The sequence below is a fragment of the Rhodamnia argentea genome, chromosome 9 (assembly GCF_020921035.1).
Source record: "Rhodamnia argentea isolate NSW1041297 chromosome 9, ASM2092103v1, whole genome shotgun sequence".
NCBI classification, from domain to species: domain Eukaryota; kingdom Viridiplantae; phylum Streptophyta; class Magnoliopsida; order Myrtales; family Myrtaceae; genus Rhodamnia; species Rhodamnia argentea.
The window spans coordinates 4535994-4554403 of NC_063158.1; the positions used below are offsets into that span (position 1 = coordinate 4535994).

Sequence of the window (18410 nt, forward strand, 5' to 3'; positions counted from 1 at the left end):
TCCATACAATGGAGTTACTAAGCTAGTAATTACTACGGGACATGATGACACAAATCGTCTATCGACTTGGATCCAATGTGTCTAAAATTTTATTTTGACTAATATGGTCCATAAATTTTAGCCCAATGTGTAATGCGATCCTTAAACTTTTAATTTGATCGATATGATCTTTGAACTTTTGGAACATGTTCTACTTAGTCCATGAATAATAAGAAAATATTCAATTTAGTCTTTCGATTAATTTAAGTTCATGGATGACTTTGAATATTTTCTTATAGTTCGGAGATTAAGCTGAACATGTTCAAAAAGTTTGAGGATCACACTAAGCAAACTAAAAGTTCAAGAGCCGCATTGCATATTGGGTTAAAGTTTAGGGATCATATTAGTTAAATTAAAAGTTCATGGATCATAATGCACGTTACGTCAAAATTTATGGACTATTTATGTCGGTTTCCCTTATTACGGTAAACAGATATGTGCTTTTCATGGCAACCCGATTAAACTGTTAATCAGTGTAGTGATTTGAATCCAAATCTGAGTCAAGGACATAGATGTGGAAGCATACATGTGGCCGTGTAGATTGAGGAGGAAGATCGAACAAATGATTGAAATCATTTGATTAATTAATTTTTTTTTTCCTTTTTCCACGTTTACAATGTTATTCAAATCTTAAAAAAATTGCAAAGAAATCACACATAAAATTACACTTCTTAAATCTCTTTGAAAGTGGAAAATAAAACAACGAAATTAGAGTTACAGTGACAAGGCAAGAAAAACATGGGATTGGGCATCACCTCGTCCCGACCAATCCGTAAAGCGCACGCATCTCTTTACAATGAACCCGCCCGTGCCCGAACATTCCCCTTCTAGGGCTTTTATAACAGCCGACCCTCTGCTGGTGACCTTCTTTCTCCCCGCCGCCATCGCTAGGGTTTACAGTCATTCACTCGCAAATTCGACATTTCCGGCATCTCTCCCTCTCCCTCTCTCTCTCTTGAGCATCGGCTTCGGTCCATCTCTAAGTTAAACAGCTCACATGGCTCGCGGCACGCTCTAGGGTTTCGTGGTTGCTGTCGGTTGCGCGGTACGCGAGGTCTGTCTTGTCTCGAGAGAGAAAGGTGAGAGCTCTCTGAGAGAGAGAGAGAGAGAGAGAGAGAGAGATGGCAACCATGAACCCTTTCGACATCCTCGGCGACGACGACAATGAGGACCCCAGCCAGCTCGTCGCTGCTGCCAAGCTGGTCGAGAAGCCAAAGAAGGCCCAGGCTCAAGCTGCCCCGCCGTCTAAGCCGGCCGCCAAGCTGCCTTCCAAGCCGCTCCCACCTGCTCAAGCTGGTGAGTGAGCTTTGCTGCAGTCTGTTTCGGTTTTTAGCATTGATTTGTTGCTCTTAGTGGTGTGGGATCTCGATAGTTATTACCTGTCTTTCAGTTAATTTCATTGTAATGAATAGAGCGGGTATTTAGACAGTGATTCGAGAAGACGTTCCCGCAAACGAGAAATACGAGGAAGTTTGGAATGATTCTCTGGTGAATTTCTGGTAAACATGGTTTGACACTCTGAGCGAGAAAGATGGAATGCAATTTCATTTCACTTAATTTTCTGCTGCATGTATTGTTCTCTAGCTTCAATGTGTTGGCTCGTACTTTCCTGGTTGGATTAAATACATCTGGATGCATGGTGAGTACCTTCAGTTGAAATTACTGACTGTCAATGCTGAAGTATGCCCTTTCTGTGTTAAAGCGGATCAGTTTGTGACCATCTTTTTTCTCCACTGAGTTTTATGCTTCAAAGACTAGTAAGTTAGTACTTTATTTCTTAGCATCAAAGGTATCTGAGCTTTTGCTTGATTGGTCTGTTACTTGTAAACCCGTCTTTCCTCTTTATTACATAAATCAGTGATAATTTTTCCCAAAACAATATTTGGAGATTGACCAAGCATATGATGATAATCTATGGTAGTGAGGGAAGCGAAGACTGACACTGGGCGGGGCTATGGCCGTGGCCGTGGAGGTGGTCGTGGTTATGGCCGTGGCCGCGGAGGTGGTCGAGGATATGACCAAGATTCAGGGAACAACGAGGGACCAGCTGTGAGCAACGATGGTTTTTCTGGGGGTTATAGACCCTCAGAGGAAGGAGATTCTGGAAAACTATCTGAAAGGGGTGGTCGTGGTTTTTCTCGGGGAGGTCGCCCCGGTGGTTATAACAATGGAGAAGCTGGTGAAAGGGAGCGTGCAAGAAGACCATTCGAACGCCACAGTGGCACTGGACGAGGGTCGGTATTGTGGACAAGAATGTTACATCTTAGCAATTTTAGTCTCTTTCTCTCTCTCTCTCTCTCTCTCTCTCTCTCTCTCACACACACACACACACACACACACACACATAAATGCTCTCTCACACACACACAGAAGGATGCGTGTTTCCAACGCATGCAAGAAGTTAATCGTACACTCAATTATTCGCCCTCACAAATTGTGCTCACTAGATGCAAACGGTCAACCCACATACATGCCCAAAGTTTTGCTATTAATGCTGATCCAAAATAATTGCTTCAGAAATGAGACTAAACGAGATGGATCTGGTCGTGGAAACTGGGGAACTCCTACTGATGAAATTGCTCCGTAAGCACCTTTTTTGCTAACTTTTGATTTCTAACTAGTATTGATTTTTTTCCTCTGGGTGATTCTTTTGATCAATTGATATTGTTATTTTGTGACGCGCAGAGAGACTGAAGAACCTGTCATTGAAGTCGAGAAAAATGTGGGATCTGAGAAGCAGCTGGCTGGTGAGGATGGTGCAGATGCTAGCAAGGAGAATCCTGTGAATGAACCAGAAGAAAAAGAGCCTGAAGATAAGGTAAATCTACCGCTTGCTCGTGGATCATCTTTAGGGATCAGTAGGCCTCTCTGGGCTGCACCCTGTATTCTGTGACTGTGTCATGGTCCAACCCTTTTCTTATGATCACGTCGTTTTGCGTAGTTTTGATAAGCTGTTTCTACTTTCTAGAACATGATCAATCTATGGAGAGAAGCTCGATTTGGCCAAATGCATATTTTATTCATTTAGTATGGGTTGATTGTTTGGCTTTGTCGTGCGGAGTGTTTTGATCTGTTTATCGAGAATACTTGAGAATGCATAGAAAGCTGAAAGTTTCATGGCTGAAAAGCTCGATTGTGGCAATTATACGGCAATAGCGGAAGGAACCTCTGTTATATTCACATTATTAGAAAAAGCTGAGGCAGTAGTACCACCTGAATAGGGGAAGTATTTCTCTACGCTTAACTTCCCTTAGTTTCTCTCCATTTCCATCCAGTCTTCTAAGTAATGATCTTGGCTGCGGCTACTTTTCTAAGAAGCAGAATTGTTGCAAGTGCTCAGACTACCTCCCATGCAGCTTGTATTGTTCTTTTTTTTCTCTGATGCTCATGAATAAGAGAAAATGTCAGGATGATTCTGTGAGGGATGATCCGGAACAGTTTATAGCTTTCCATCTTTCTTTTTTTTTTGTCCTAAGATGAAAATATATGCTGGCTTGCAAAGGGACTCCTGGCATGCTCTTAGAAGAGGAATGCTTCAAGTCCTTGGAGATTGATATTGTTGGGGTATAGGTTGTTGAGATGTTTAGAATTGCAATATCCCATAGTGCTTTGGCTGAGAATTGAAGAATAGTGTTTGCTATTTCTGTATACGAGTATATCAACCAATCTGCCTTAGGGATGTTGACAAGGTTTCTTTTGTAAGTTGTAGGTGATGTTTGCTTAGCCTGTGGTAAGTAGGGTAGGGAGCTGCATTTGTTACTTTATTGGTCGAAGTTACATTATTGGCCAGACAGACTGAAAAAGGATTGTTTATTCAAGTTTTGTTGGAAAAAGGTTTTATCCTAGTCTATCTGTTTGATCAGCCACCCTTTGGATTCGTTTTATAAGATTGTTGTTGACAGCCATTGATGTTTTGACCTATTTGACACTTATTTTTCCAACTTATTTAGGAGATGACATTAGAAGAGTATGAAAAGGTCCTTGAAGAGAAGAGGAAGGCATTGCTTGCGCTGAAGTCTGAGGAAAGGAAAGTAGAGTTGGACAAAGATTTGAAGTCCATGCAACAACTCTCTAGCAAGAAGGGTAACAATGAAATCTTTGTCAAGCTGGTGAGAGTCAAGAATTGCTAGTTGATTCTGTTTAATATTTTAATTATTGCTTGCTGAGAAATGTCGATACTAAGCAAAGCATTTTTGTAGGGATCCGAGAAGGATAAACGCAAAGAGGCTGCTGAGAAAGAGGAGAAAGCCAAGAAGGTTTGCTTGTCTGTTATCTTTTTCCTTAAGAAGTTTAGAGATTTGAGATTACTTCATGTTCTTAGATATCTAATTGAAGATACCTCCTTTTCACGTACTCATGTCTCCACATAGGAATTGAATGTTGAAAGTGCGACGCTTTATCAGTGGTGTCTCCTCATATGCATGTATTCTTTTGTCTGTAGTCTGTCAGCATAAATGAGTTCCTGAAGCCTGCTGAAGGGGAGAAATACTACAACCCAGGTGGTCGTGGGCGAGGCCGCGGCCGTGGTTCCAGAGGTGGCTATGGTGGTGGCTATGCTAGAGATGTCTCTGCTCCTTCGATTGAGGATCCTGGCCAGTTCCCCTCCCTTGGTGGGAAATGAGGTTTTACCACCACATACCTCAGGCTGAGATGCTTCATTGCTTGACGACGATGTTGTGACCTTCCAGGACAGTCGGGGTATTAACAGGAATGGTATTCTTCCTGTAATAGAAACCTTTGATGTTATTCGTCTTTTTGAGTGTAAAAATTTTAGTTTCTCCATGGATTACTTTTTTTTCTTTTTTACTCGAATCAGTTTTGTGTTAGATGAGAATGAATTTAGTCTCCGACGTGTCTCTCTTTTCTTTCAAGTCGAATTATATTATCGCAATACATGCAATCGCGAAGGAAATGATTTCTGCTCCGTTGCTTCATATCCTGCTTCATTCTGTTTGGCCATTAGTGATCTGTGATAGCAGGGATGTCTATGAGCAATGAGCATCACGGCTCACGAGGGTGGAAACATTTTGATGATTTGCTTGGGCATTTCGATTTCTCTCGGGTGATTGTCTTTTCTCACTTGCCCTAGATGTTATACAATCTAGAGGATTAGACACAAAGTGACAGAGAAGTCGAAGCCACTAATTTAGTAGGTGCTACAAGTAATGATGAACATGTCGACAGTGTCTCTTCTAATCCGAGCTGTTCTACGGTTGAAGGTTCTCTTTCAGTAAGAGTCCAAGTGTTGTCGTCTAGCTGAGTTTTACAGATTCGTCATCCTGTCAAGGTCCATGAAAACAGACATGGCTGTTCCCAACGTGTGACACCAGCCTCTGCGGCAGTGGACATAACCACATGGAAAATGAACGAGAATAGAGTGACGGTAATGGCCGCATCTGTATATCCAAGGGGGAGGAATTTGACATGTCGGGAGCAATGCCCCTCGGCCTTCCAAAATCAGCACAACGGGCTTCGGAAGAAGCAGAACAAAATCTGGATTTGGCCGAAAAAGAAGTTAGGCTATGGAGGTTGGAGGTATCCCACGTTTCTTGAATTCATGGTTACGTGTAGGATACATGGGACTATAGCTGAGATGCCATTCGTAGCCTCTTGCAAAGATTACAGAAACAACGGAACGACCTGGAGATTCGTTGGAGGCATTGAAGAAGCAATTAGGCTGAACATTTACATGTAGTGAGAACGACGGCTTACTTAACACATATGAGGTTTCAAGTGGTCGAAGAGCTTTCGGAACAAGCTGGTGCCGATCTCAAGCATCAAAGGCCCAACACCACGGTTGAATCTGGGTTCGAGGAAGCTCAGCGGCTCTAGGAACTCTATGAAGGGCGTGACACTTGCCATCACGGTCAATGGTCATAGCCTTGGCGTGGCACTAGCTTTATTCGTGGCTGGCGAGCGAAGAAGATGCGTAGCGGAGCAGCCGCCGCCCTCGGCATTCTCCTCTGGGGGAATTTGGATGAGGGATAGTGCTTTTGCCGACCAAATTCGCACGAAGAATGTCAAAGGTCCTGACTTGAGGATGTGATCCCTAGTGTGCTCAGAGTGTTCCTAAGCAGAAGATTTAGAACGTTAACTTGACGGGTGCGCTTAAAAAATGGCAGAATGCTGGGGGAATTGCTGCTCGCACGGAACCGCACGTAGACACGTCGTGAGGACGTCGTCGTGCCTGAAGCCGATTGCCGACGTCGCATGTCGCCATCGATGTTGTGGGTCCCGTGCCTAATACACGTCATCAAAGGCGGCGATCGGGTTGTCCTTGTCCATTTCATGTCAGTGGGCGTGGTCATTGAGTAAAGTGTGTGATTATGTTGGCCGCAAAGGTTGCGGGTCGGCCTGCCCATTGCGGGCCCCAAGGAGCACAACTCGGAGAGGACCTCCAAAATATAACACGACGATCCAGTCTCGAACTTGTGATCCATTTAACATAGGTACGAACCGCATATGATTCCTAAATTTTAACTGAATGTGAAATGTCGTTTTAATTTTTTTTTTAATTTAATTCATAAGCTATTGGTAAATATCAATATATAAAAATTCGTCCGCTTGCTCAAATGACAAATCAAACGTTATTTTTATGACATAAATTATTATTTGTTGAGCTGGATTTTGAAAAATTGATGAGTTAACCTGTTTGTCTTTTTGTCCATTTGCCCTTTTTTTGATCAAATTTTATCCATTTACTTGAGATAAGAGAAAAAAATAGGCATTGACATGTTCATCTTTATTTGATTACATGAATTATTATAATCCGATTTGAAGCCACATCCGCCAATTTTCTTAACTTGAATTAACGCAAGGGCGATGTGGAACATCACCTATATTTTATGGACCACATTGAATAAATTAAAATTTTATGAATCACATTACATGTTGGATCAAATTTCATGGATCATTTATGTTATTTTGCCAAATAATAATGGAAAGACAAACAATATAGACGTTGATGCATACATCAACAGATCGTAGTATTTGTGGTGTTGAGCACATTCCTTCCTAGTTGACTTTCTTTATTCTTCGAAGAACTAATTCACTGTCGGAATCTAATATATTTGAAAGTGCTTTATTTTGAAATCACATGTTCCGTTTGTTTCATGAAAAAATAAATAATTTGAGAAATATGATAGCTTATATCACTTGAAATAATTCATCAATGAAAAATATTTTCATTATCAATAGTAATTAATGCCTAAATATAATGACAATTAATATCTAAATAATTTCTTGAATTTTTTTTTATATTTATTCATTTCTATAAATGATTTCCGAAAAATTTATTCTTTTAGCCCAAATCCAATTTAAAAGGCACAGTGCGATGGTGAGTGGCATAGTACGAAAAGTAAGCAAATCGAGCGTCTGCAGATCATTCGTTTCGTCTGACCAATCCAAAAGCGCGCACGTTTCTTTACAGTGAACCCGCCCGTACCTGAACATAACCCTTTTGGGCTTTTATAAGAGACGAGCCTTTGCCAATGGTTATCCTCTTTCTCTGCCGCATTTGCTAGGGTTTTCAGTCACTCTCTCCACTCCCAGGCTCCTCATTTCCACCATTGCCTCTCTCTATCCTTTCCCTTTCCCGTAAGCGTCGGCTTCGATCCGACCCCAAATTTGAAAAAGGCGCTTCCCATGGCTGGCAGCACGTTTTAGGGTTTCGTGGTTGCTCTCGATAGCACGGTGTTCGAGGTCTTTTTCTTGTCTCGAGAGAAAAAGGTGAGAGCTCTCTGAGATGGCAACCATGAACCCCTTCGATATCCTCGGCGACGACGACAATGAGGACCCCAGCCAGCTCGTCGCTGCTGCTAAGCCGGTCGAGAAGCCGAAGAAGGCTCCGGCTCAAGCTGCCCCGCCGCCGAAGCCGGCCGCCAAGCTGCCCGCCAAGCCGCTCCCCCCTGCTGAAGCTGGTGAGCGATCTTTGCGCAGCGCGTTTCGTTTTTTTTTTTAAGCATCGGTTAGCTGTTCTAGTGCTGTGGAATCTTGAAAGTTAATATCTTTCTGCTCATTTGAGGTAAAAAAGAACTCATTAGCTCGCCGAATATGATGCGATGAAATGAATAGAGCTTGTATGTAGTTAGTGATTTGAGAAGATGTTCGCGCGATTGAGAAATATACTGAGAAATGGAAGAACACTTTTAAAATTTACTGGTAAACATGGTTTAACTCTTTGAGCGAGAAATCTGGACTGCAAGTTCATTTCAGTTAGTTTCGGTGCGGCATGTGAAATTGGTTGTCTGCAATGTATTCCTGTAAGGGTTAGACTTGGTGATTTGTTTGATGATATGGTAGCTGAATCCGCCGGATTTGTGGTTGCAAATCCCAATGAAGAGTTGGTTGAGATTTTTAAGGTACAAATTCTCTTTGTTGTATTGAATATGGCTGAAAGTAGACTTGAGTACCTTAAGCTGAATGTTCTCTGTCATCGCGAAAATAGCAACTTTTTGTATTAAGAAACATCAGTTTGGACCAGCTGTTGGGTGTCATACGGCACTTGGAATTTTCATTCGTTGCAGCCTCTTATTATCCCTCTCGTAGACAGAGAGGTTTCTGAATTGGTTAATTCTATTGGTCGTTGTGTGTTTATGAATTTTGCAAATGATTTATGGTTTTCTCGATTTGGTTCTGCCTTAATTACAAAAAATAGGGGGAAAAGAAAGGGAAGCAATGAAGTGTCATTTTATTCTTGGAGATCTAAGAACTAGTTTCTTCGCAGCAAGTATAAAAACTAGTTTCATCATACTTCATAGTCATATTCTCAATTGACCCTACTGGGGGCAGTTCTGTGCTTTAAACGCCATTTACTCGAGTTAATACTTAGTTTTCTCTCTAACTTTGCCCTTACCTGGGGTGGTAAAGAGTATCAGAATCTTTTGGCTCAAACCTTTTGCTATTTTTAAACCTGTCTTTCTGTTTTGTCTTTATGCAATGAAAATTATTTCCGAAATGTGGCATTGGAAATTGACCGACTACATGTTATCTTTTATACTAGTGAGGGAAGCAAAGAGTGATACTGGGCGTGGGCGTGGCCGTGGAGGCGGCCGTGGTTATGGCCGTGGTTTTGGCCGTGGAGGCGGTCGAGGATATGACCAAGAGTCAGGGAACAGTGAGGGAGCAGCTGGCAGCAATGATGGTTTTTCTGGGGGTTTTAGAGCCTCAGAGGAAGGAGATTCTGGAAAACTATCTGAAAGGCGTGGTGGGCCTCGGGGTTCTTTCCGTGGAGGTCGCCGTGGCGGTTTTAACAATGGAGAACCTGGTGAGGGGGAGCGTCCAAGAAGAGCATTTGAACGCCGCAGTGGCACTGGACGAGGGTAGGTATTGTACACCAAGAATGTTACATTTTAGCTTCTAGTTTCTCTCTCTACCCTCCCCCCACACTTCTCTCTCTTTCTCTCTCATGTCCACGCTCGCACATACAGGCTCGTCTTTCCAATGCAACCAAGAAATTGATCTCACATTCAATGCTTGCCCTACCACATTGTGCACGCATGCATGCAAAAGACAACGCACATGCACTGCCCATGTATTTCTTTCGATGCTGATCCAAATATATTGCTTCAGAAACGAGATTAAGCGAGAAGGAGCTGGTCGTGGAAACTGGGGAACTCCTACTGATGAAATTACTCCGTAAGCATTTTTTTTTTTTTTGGCTAACTTTTTAATATCTTGCTATTATTGATTTTTTCTCACCATTGGGTGATTTTTTTAATTCATTGATGCTTTTATTTTTCTGTGCTCAGGGAGACTGAAGAACCTGTCGTTGAGGTTGAGAAAAATGTGGGATCTGAGAAGCAGTTGGTTGATGAGGATGGCACGGATGCAAGCAAGGAGAATCCTGTTAATGAACCCGAGGAAAAAGAGCCTGAAGATAAGGTAAATTATCTTGTGGTCGTGGGTATTCTTTATGGATCAATAGTCCTCTTCTTGGCTGCACTTTTTATTATGTGACCCAATGAAAATCCAACCCTTTTCCTATGATGCCTTATCTCAGGTGTTGTGGTAAAACTGTTTCTACTTTCTAGAACGTACTCGATCAGTTGGTCGAAGCTTAATACTGCCAAAGAAACATTTTATTCATTACGGGGGATTGAGTGTTTGACTTTGTTGTGCGGAATGTTTCTCTCTATATTTCAAGAATACTTGAGAATGCATAGAAAGCTGAATGTCGCATGGCTAAAAAGCTCAAGAATGGCAATTATTGGGGCAATATGGAAAGAATCTTTGTTATATTCACTTTTTGGAAAAAAGCTAGGGCAATAGTGCCACCTGATGAGGGAATTACTTCTCTAGCTTTGAGTTCCCTTAAGTTCTCCACTTCCACCCGGTCAATTGGAGCACTAATGTAGCTACTACTGTTCTAAGTGTCTAAACTGTTTCCAGTTCCCTGACTAGCTACCATGGGGCTTGTATTTTTCTTTTTTTCTCTGATGCCATGGAGCTTGTATTTCCATTTTTTCTCTGATGCCCATGATAGGCAAAAACGTCCGAATGATTCCTGGTGATGAATGGTTCTGACATGAAAATTTATGGTTGGCATCGCAAGAAAACTCCCGGCGTGCACTTGGAAGGGGAATCCAAGTCCTTGGAGATTCTCTGTTAGAATATAGATTGTTGAGATGTTTAGAACTGCAAGATTGCCTGGTGCTTTGGCCGAGGATTGAAGAGTGTCTGCCATTAGTCCATTAACCAATTTGACCAAGGAAAATTGACAACATTTCTTGAAAATTGTAGCCAACATTTGCTTAGCTAGTGGGAAGGTGGATAGGAAGTATCTGTGTGACCAGCACCTTTGGACCATTGTTTCAAGATCATCATTGACACGCTTTAATGACGAGATTTCTTGAAAAATGTAGCCAATGTTTGCTTAGCTAGTGGGAAGGTGGATAGGAAGTGTCTGTTTGACCAGGCACCTTTTGGACCAGTGTTTAAGATCGTCATTGACAGGCTTTGATGTTTTGACCTATTTGACATGCACCTTTCCAATTTATTGTAGGAGATGACATTAGAAGAGTATGAAAAGGTCCTTGAAGAGAAGAGGAAGGCATTGCTGGCATTGAAGGCTGAGGAAAGGAAAGTGGAAGTGGACAAAGAGTTGAAGTCCATGCAACAACTCTCTAGCAAGAAGGATAACAATGAAGTATTTGTCAAGCTGGTGAGAGTCGAAAATTGATAGTTGATTCTGTTTTATATTTTGATTATTGCTTGCTGAGAAACGTCAGTACTGAGCGAACATTTTTGTAGGGATCCGAGAAGGATAAACGCAAAGAGGCTGCTGAGAAAGAAGAGAGAGCCAAGAAGGTGCACTTGTCTGCTTTTTCTTTCTCCTTAACTTTTGGAGATTTGTGTCTACTTCATGTTCTTAGTTGAATAATTGTGATACCTTCTTTTCATGGAGACACGTCTCCACATGAGAAGTGAAGTGTATATGTGCTTGTGCTTCCTCATCGGCGTCTCCTCATATGCATGCGTTCTTTTGTCTGTAGTCTGTCAGCATAAATGAGTTTCTGAAGCCTGCTGAAGGGGAAAAATTCTATAACCCGGGTGGCCGTGGTCGAGGTCGTGGACGTGGACGTGGATCCACAGGTGGTTACGGTGGTGGCTATGCTAGAGATGTAGCTGCTCCTTCGATTGAGGATCCTGGCCAGTTCCCCTCCCTTGGTGGGAAATGAGGTTTTACCACTGCATACTTCAAGCTGAGTTACCTCATGCTTGAAGTTGTTGTGACCTTTCAGGACAAATCGGGTATTAACGGGAATGATATTTTTCCTGTAATAGAAACCTTTGATGTTATTCGTCTTTTTGAGTGTAAATTTTAGTTTCTCCATGGATTACTTTGCTTTTCTTTTGACTCACATCAGTTTTGATTGTGTTAGAAGATAATGAATTAAGTCTTTCTGAGGTCCCTTGTTTCTTTCAATTTTATTTGTTTGTTCTAATTTAAATCTTTTTGTCATAATACGTCCGATTATGAAGGAAATGATAGATGCTCCAGCACTCCATATCCTGCGTCATCACTGATTGCAGATTAGCCTTGTTTTACCGTCATCTGGGGTGCCGGTGGATGAAGAACTCTTCCCCCAAATAATATCCTATGCTCTGTCTGCTATGATTAATCAAAGCGGATGTCTTTCAATGTGTATTTTACTTTCTAGTCAAGTTTAGTCATGTAAAGTCTGTATTGTTTTATCAAGTCATAATAACAGATCAATGGTTTTCGAACATGATCACATGGTAGCCGCCCCGCCCTTTAATGGTCTGGTAGCAGGAAGACGTGTATTAACAGTTTCAGTGACAATGTTAGGTTTGAAGTTTGATGATTTGCTGGGGCATTTCTACTCCTCTCGCGTGGTAAGATGGTTGTCTTTTCTCACTTGCAAAGCTCGTCGCTGGTGCTGATGAATGATGTTTAAGGGTTTAGAATATAGGAGACGTAACACGAAGAGTGACGGAAAAGTTATTTGATGCCGCTCACTAGAGTAGTCTTCTGACGGCTAATTAAGTTGGTGCTTCGAGTTGGATGAACCTGTGAACAGTCGTGTTCTCTTCTTAGGCATTCTTTGCTTTAAGACCCTTTGCATAAGTACTGACATCTTATGACCTTTTATGCCTCGTAACATGTTGTCAAGATCCATCAAATGAGGGTGGCTGTTTCCGCCACTGGACAGCATCCTGTGTGGTTGGCAGGCGTCGGCATTTCTGCCACATCAATTTCGGCTCAAGCACACCATCACCAATGATGTTTCACCTCTTGTAGTCAATAGCATATACAAATTTAACAGTCTTCTTCCAAAGGCAACCCCAGCTTTCAATGCAACCGAGTTTCTTGAATAGAATTTCTTTAGCTTTTAAAGTTCCAGCTCTTTCCTAAGATAAAAGTGTTAAAAGCATGTTTTTTATAAGATCCAGTACGCGGCATGATTAAACTGTACTTTTGGTTAAACTGTACTCTAGAAATCAATTTCAAATGAATTCTTGCTTCAAAAATCACATTACCACTCGAATTTCTGTTACTGAAGCAGAAGTTCTACTTCAAAAAAATTATCATGCGCCCTACGCTAACAAGACCCACGTCATTAATGCATCTTCAAAAGCCAAACGACTGACGCAAGCATTTATTGCTCCGCAAAGAGCATGAAATCCAAGAACCTTCAAATTACAATACAAAGACAGCTCCTCATCGCCACTCCAGAGGTCGTAGGCATGTCACTGAACATAATAGTAATGGATTGAGAAACTGATAAAGAGGTCAACGAGGCAAATACTGCTATTCACCAACATTCCTAATTTGTACAGACGTTTCAGAATCAAATACACATGAGAAAGAATGGAAATCGCAACAAAGTACCAGAATAACCATGAAATGCATATCTTAATGAACTGTCTTCACAGCAGAGCATCACTTAAAAGATACTAGGTTTACATGCTATAAGCCAAAGAGAACAGATTTTGACATCACAAGCCCGCCAAGGAAACTTCGACTTCAAGAAGAACAGCAGCCAGCCTTTTGGTTGACTGGTTGTCCTCGAATATTCACTGTCGGAGGTCTAGCATTGTTCATTGCAGGCTGGCTTGCCATCCTGCAGAAAGGAAATATTTAAACGGTCAGATCTGTGGCAATTCAGAAATTCAGGGGGCATTCAGATTTTCACAACAGTAAAAAAACGTTGAATAAACGAGCAACTACAAAAAATTAACTAGTTTGATTCACAACTATGGGAACTACATGGCACACCTATTCTTGATTGCAGCAGCCATGGCCATAAAAGCCTGCTCAACATTGGTGGCATCCTTCGCACTCGTCTCCATGAACGGGATCCCAATCTCATCCGCAAATGCCTACACAATCACTTTCAGCTACTAAATCGACCTAGGTCAGCATGAAGAGAAACGAGCAACAACTCAACAGTTTTACCTTGGCTGTTTCAGTAGACACGACTTTTTGTGCCGTCAGGTCACATTTGTTTCCAACCAGAAGCTTGTTCACGTTTTCACTAGCATATCGGTCAATTTCACTTAACCACTGCTTGACATTGTTGAAGCTCTCCTGGTCTGTGACATCATATACAACCTGCAACACATCATCAACATATTAGTAACAAATCATGTAAGAGGTAACTCAAGCACACAACATTTCTATATTTAATGTAAGAGGAGTTTGGGACTCACAATAATTCCATGGGCACCACGATAGTAACTGCTGGTGATAGTTCTGAAACGTTCCTGTCCAGCTGTATCCCACTGAATCCATAGAAAGAAAGAAGAGAAAAGTTATAACAATAAGAAGCAACTTAAAGAGGGTTGTACTATATATGGTTTACCGTATAAACAAAACACAAACGCACAAATTTTTCTTCACTGAAGGTTATAGAACATCCAATGGCCAATTTGGGTCTAAAAAAATCTAGATATTACGTGGCCCTGTTGATGTTTAGCAGTCACTGCCCACAAAAAAACAAGTTTTCTAGTTCCTCATTAAGGAAATTTTAACTATCATTGCCGGGACCACATTAAAATCAGATTAAGTACAAAGAACAAGAGATCGGACAAAAACATACGATCTGTAGTTTAATTGTCTTCCCATCTTGTTCCACCGTGCGGATTTTCTGCATAATCATGCAAATGAAAGAAAAGTTAGGACTGCACACATAAATACCAAAGTAAACAGACTTAATTGTTAGATATTCGGTGGCTTACAAAGTCGACGCCGATGGTACTAATGTAGCTCTCCAGATACGAGTCATCCTGGTTGGGATAAAAATAATGTTAATTTCAACAGCAATGAGGCTCTGGAATGACAAGATTAAACCACATAGACCAGCATGCAACTTTTGGTATCTCCATGTGATGGCATTCAACTTTCAAGCATGTTGTCTAGACTGATGAGGCTCTGGCATGACAAGATTAAACCACATAGACGAGCATGCAACTTTTGGAATATCCATGAGACGGCATTCAAATTTCAAGCATGTCATCTAGACTTGATATGATCAACAATTATACTTAGATAATGTGGAAAAGTTCCAAACCTTAGAGGACAGGAATTATATTTTTAAGGGGAAAAAAAGAACTTATCAGAAGCTTATACAAGCTACTAATAGTTTTTTGTATGCATGGTGAGATCCTCAAACGTTGTGCTCAAATGAATATATCCAGACCGCATATATGCTAGAATCATATGGTCAATTTGGTGGAGCAGGCAAAATGTATAAATGTTTCTCAAACAAGTACAATAAACATGAGGAAGGGCAGGCAACAAACAAACAAATAGGGTTATGAACTTACAGCAAACCTCAGAAGGAGACATGATTTACCAACACCAGAGTCCCCGATGAGCAAAAGCTTAAATAGGTAGTCGCTGCACATTACATCATGGAACAGTTATGGCATTTGAGAGTGGTAGTTTGGATTTAAAACATGTGATCGCATGAGGAAAGATAATACTATCATGACGAGGCATGAATTTATGAGCTAAACCCAACATGCTCTCATATTAGACTTAAACACGTCAATTTCAACAAAGCCGATCAGGCCTCATAGCAATCTCCACTGTTGATTAACAAGCAAATCACCAAATGTTGTGGAAAGGAATCAAGTAGTTATTAGATATAATTGATGCGCCCATGACATGCTGAATTTCATAAAGACTTGAAGATATCGACATTATTATTGACAAATTCAGCTTACATTCATGGATAGCAGGGTAGAAAAAAAGGAATTAAAGAAGCCATTTTTACGAAGTAGGACATACAAAAGCAAGAATAGTATTAATCTTGATTCCAGGCATTCGTTTAATCAACCTTCCCATTTTCTCAGTCTCCTATTGGAACAAATTCTAACTTGAGAATAAATATCCAACTGCTTCAATACCTTAAAGTTTTAAGCATATGACAGTCTACATGGCCATCGGGGAAATAACTATCCAACTGCTTCAATAGCTTAAAGTTTTAAGCATATGACAATCTACATAGCCATCGGGGAACCTGTATGTGAAAAATGACACCACTTCTCTATGACATGGGTAACAGTCTCACAGGACCACTTAGAGTCCCCTCTCCAGGATTTATTTTCCCTGGGGAATTCATTAATGCATCCGCACGTTATCTCCATTAGAAATAGCAACCGATGAAGACCATGCACCTTAATCCAGTTCCTAAACAAAAACTCGACAGACTATCACGGTGCACAAATATTACCAGAGAATGGACAATACACGATCCTACAGCACACAATTCACAAAAAGCAACACCCCCCAAAAAAAAAAAAAAAAATCAACTTTAAAGTCTACAAGAACTCGCGAACGGATCTGAACCAAAGAACTCGCCTGGATCTCAATCATAGCCCTCTAAGAACTAAACTCCCCGAAAGCGCCACGCAAAAACCATCCGAACAAGCTACATCCTAATAACCCTCAATACACACGCGAAACACGACCACGCCGCTCGCACACATACAAAAGTAGCGAAAATTGAACAGATCCAGCAGCAATTGAGCGGCGAAGCGCGAGATCGAGGCGAGATTTACAACCTAAAAAGCACAATTAAGGGTTTTAAGCAAATAGGGAGATGAACGGAAGCTCACTATTCGGGATTCATGGCTCCGAGATGCTGAGATCGGGGAATCGACGGACGAGGGCTCGTAAAGGTGGACGGAAGTCGTTGTCCGGCGAGTATTTGACCGGTATTTTGGGATCGTCGCCGGAGAGATGGAGAGAAGGAGAGAGAGAGTTCTAATGGAGACGAAAGGTGTGGGAGGGAGAGAGAGAGAGGCGTGATTTTAAAGGACCCAAATTCTTCGCGACTACGTTGTTTTTCTCTTTCTGGCTAAAAGTATTTTTAATCGAATAAATTTTAATTTGATGCAGTTGGGGAAGGAAGGCGGCGTATAGATAATTGACACGTGTCCCATTAATTTGTTTTCCACACGATCAGGCCCGATGGGCTTTGCTGGATTTTGAGGCCGAGTTTGTACTCTTTTGGAATCAGGAGAGTTCATTCAGCTTCCAAGTCGGCAGCGGATCCGGGTGCGGGTGCGGATCCGAATCCTCTTGTTCTGAATTTCCCCCCCTCCCCCTCTTTTTTTTTTTTGGGGATAAGCTACTGCCATGCATCTTTTGTTTCGATAACGACATTACATGTACTTTTTCGACACATACGATAACTTATTAGAACACATTTAATTCCTAGGAAATCAATATGAGCTATGATCGTCGTAGCATAGTTGGAGCCTGTGTGCATGATTTTTTTTTTTTTTTTGCTCTGTGAAAATTTTACAGTGAATGTATTTTAACTCTTTTTTTTATTTGAAACAGTCGGAATTTTTATAATATATAGAATTTCGGCTCACAAATTCGGGTATAATATATTCATAATTTTTTGAAAGGTACGTGACATGTTCTATTTAGTGAGACAGGTAAAAAAAAATCGATTTTTTTTTTTGCTTTTTTCGAAAGCATAAACAAGCTAACTTCCCATGAAAATCTCTTAAGACGCTAACCTAACCCGTTTGGACACAACGAAATTCGAGTGGGGTTTTTTTTTTCTCAAAATTTTCTGTCGGTAAATCTTAATTCAATCACTAATTGGCTAATCGTATAAGATATGATTGATGCGAGACACATGATGGGAGAAAGTAAAGAGAAAAAGGAAAGCCAGTTGTCGGGTTGCTTCGTACTGGAGCCCTGACGTGTTGGCCACCGCATCGGACCGCACGCACGTACGGTCCAATGAACTTTCTCGGGTCAACTTTTTTCTTTGTCATCACCCCATGCGCAGCCTCTTGATTTTTCTAATTTAGTTTTAAATTTTTATTGGAATTTTTTTTGGCCTAGTACTTTTGTTCGAAACTTCAATATAGGTTTTTCTGATGAGTTTTTACCCATTTTTTTATGTGCTAATCCAATTATCGCTGACCGTCTTATGTGACAAAATGCCACATAAGCAATTTTCGATAAAAAAATGGCTCAAAGAATAATATCGAAATTTCTTGTAAGAATTTTAAACTAAATTGACAAAATTGAAACGTTTTATACTGAATTAACAGCCGTATGATAGATTTATGCTATTTCCTTTTAACTTCGTGAAGAAAAATTAATGTTATCACCTTAATTAAACCACATATTTAGTGCAAACCGAGCAATTAAGCTTGAATGGGAGTTAGTTGTTGGGAATCTAGCTTGACTTATGGCACTGATTCTCGTTTTAAAGAACCGCGAGGGGCTTTACTTGTATCATAACCTTTTTGCACGTCGTTTTGTATGGCGATGACGTGGTCTCTTTGGTCGACTTTGAGCATCATGTCAGCAGACCATCTCAGTTACTTTTCTACATTCTTACCTCCGAGCACCTGCGCTAAACAAGAATTTA

The 18410-nt window shown here is 41.0% G+C and overlaps 3 protein-coding genes across 3 annotated transcripts; 2 read left to right on the forward strand and 1 right to left on the reverse strand.

The window, feature by feature from the left end:
* The first annotated feature begins 903 nt into the window (after nt 1-903).
* LOC115737076 (RGG repeats nuclear RNA binding protein A-like) lies at nt 904-4910 on the forward strand. Its single transcript, XM_030669035.2, has 7 exons — nt 904-1335; nt 1961-2273; nt 2557-2622; nt 2725-2857; nt 3990-4148; nt 4239-4295; nt 4481-4910. The coding sequence occupies exons 1-7, from the start codon at nt 1161-1163 to the stop codon at nt 4658-4660; spliced, it is 1083 nt and encodes a 360-aa protein (XP_030524895.1). The 5' UTR covers nt 904-1160; the 3' UTR covers nt 4661-4910.
* A 2617-nt stretch (nt 4911-7527) lies between these two features.
* On the forward strand, nt 7528-11944 carry LOC115737075 (RGG repeats nuclear RNA binding protein A-like). Its single transcript, XM_030669034.2, has 7 exons — nt 7528-7958; nt 9041-9359; nt 9610-9675; nt 9789-9921; nt 11042-11200; nt 11290-11346; nt 11532-11944. The coding sequence occupies exons 1-7, from the start codon at nt 7784-7786 to the stop codon at nt 11715-11717; spliced, it is 1095 nt and encodes a 364-aa protein (XP_030524894.1). The 5' UTR covers nt 7528-7783; the 3' UTR covers nt 11718-11944.
* Nucleotides 11945-13289: 1345 nt separating this feature from the next.
* On the reverse strand, nt 13290-16810 carry LOC115736992 (GTP-binding protein YPTM2). The gene is made up of 8 exons (XM_030668933.2): nt 16627-16810; nt 15331-15403; nt 14743-14790; nt 14604-14651; nt 14215-14286; nt 13961-14116; nt 13781-13884; nt 13290-13625 (listed from the first exon to the last, which is right to left on the reverse strand). Exons 1-8 carry the CDS (start codon nt 16638-16640, stop codon nt 13529-13531), a joined length of 612 nt encoding a protein of 203 aa, XP_030524793.1. The 5' UTR covers nt 16641-16810; the 3' UTR covers nt 13290-13528.
* Between the last annotated feature and the right edge of the window lie 1600 nt (nt 16811-18410).

What these genes read in the sequence shown, in the direction of transcription:
- LOC115736992 (XM_030668933.2), bottom strand. An exon ending in GTCTCCTTCTGAGGTTTGCT is followed by an intron (nt 14,791 to 15,330) that starts GTAAGTTCATAA and finishes TATCCCAACCAG; the next exon opens with GATGACTCGTATCTGGAGAG. An exon ending in TGTCTACTGAAACAGCCAAG is followed by an intron (nt 13,885 to 13,960) that starts GTAAAACTGTTG and finishes GTGATTGTGTAG; the next exon opens with GCATTTGCGGATGAGATTGG.
- LOC115737076 (XM_030669035.2), top strand. Translation starts at nt 1,161, where the DNA reads ATGGCAACCATGAACCCTTTCGACATCCTCGGCGACGACGACAATGAG. An exon ending in CCTACTGATGAAATTGCTCC is followed by an intron (nt 2,623 to 2,724) that starts GTAAGCACCTTT and finishes TGTGACGCGCAG; the next exon opens with AGAGACTGAAGAACCTGTCA. An exon ending in ATGAAATCTTTGTCAAGCTG is followed by an intron (nt 4,149 to 4,238) that starts GTGAGAGTCAAG and finishes GCATTTTTGTAG; the next exon opens with GGATCCGAGAAGGATAAACG.
- LOC115737075 (XM_030669034.2), top strand. Translation starts at nt 7,784, where the DNA reads ATGGCAACCATGAACCCCTTCGATATCCTCGGCGACGACGACAATGAG. An exon ending in CGCAGTGGCACTGGACGAGG is followed by an intron (nt 9,360 to 9,609) that starts GTAGGTATTGTA and finishes ATATTGCTTCAG; the next exon opens with AAACGAGATTAAGCGAGAAG. An exon ending in AAAAAGAGCCTGAAGATAAG is followed by an intron (nt 9,922 to 11,041) that starts GTAAATTATCTT and finishes AATTTATTGTAG; the next exon opens with GAGATGACATTAGAAGAGTA.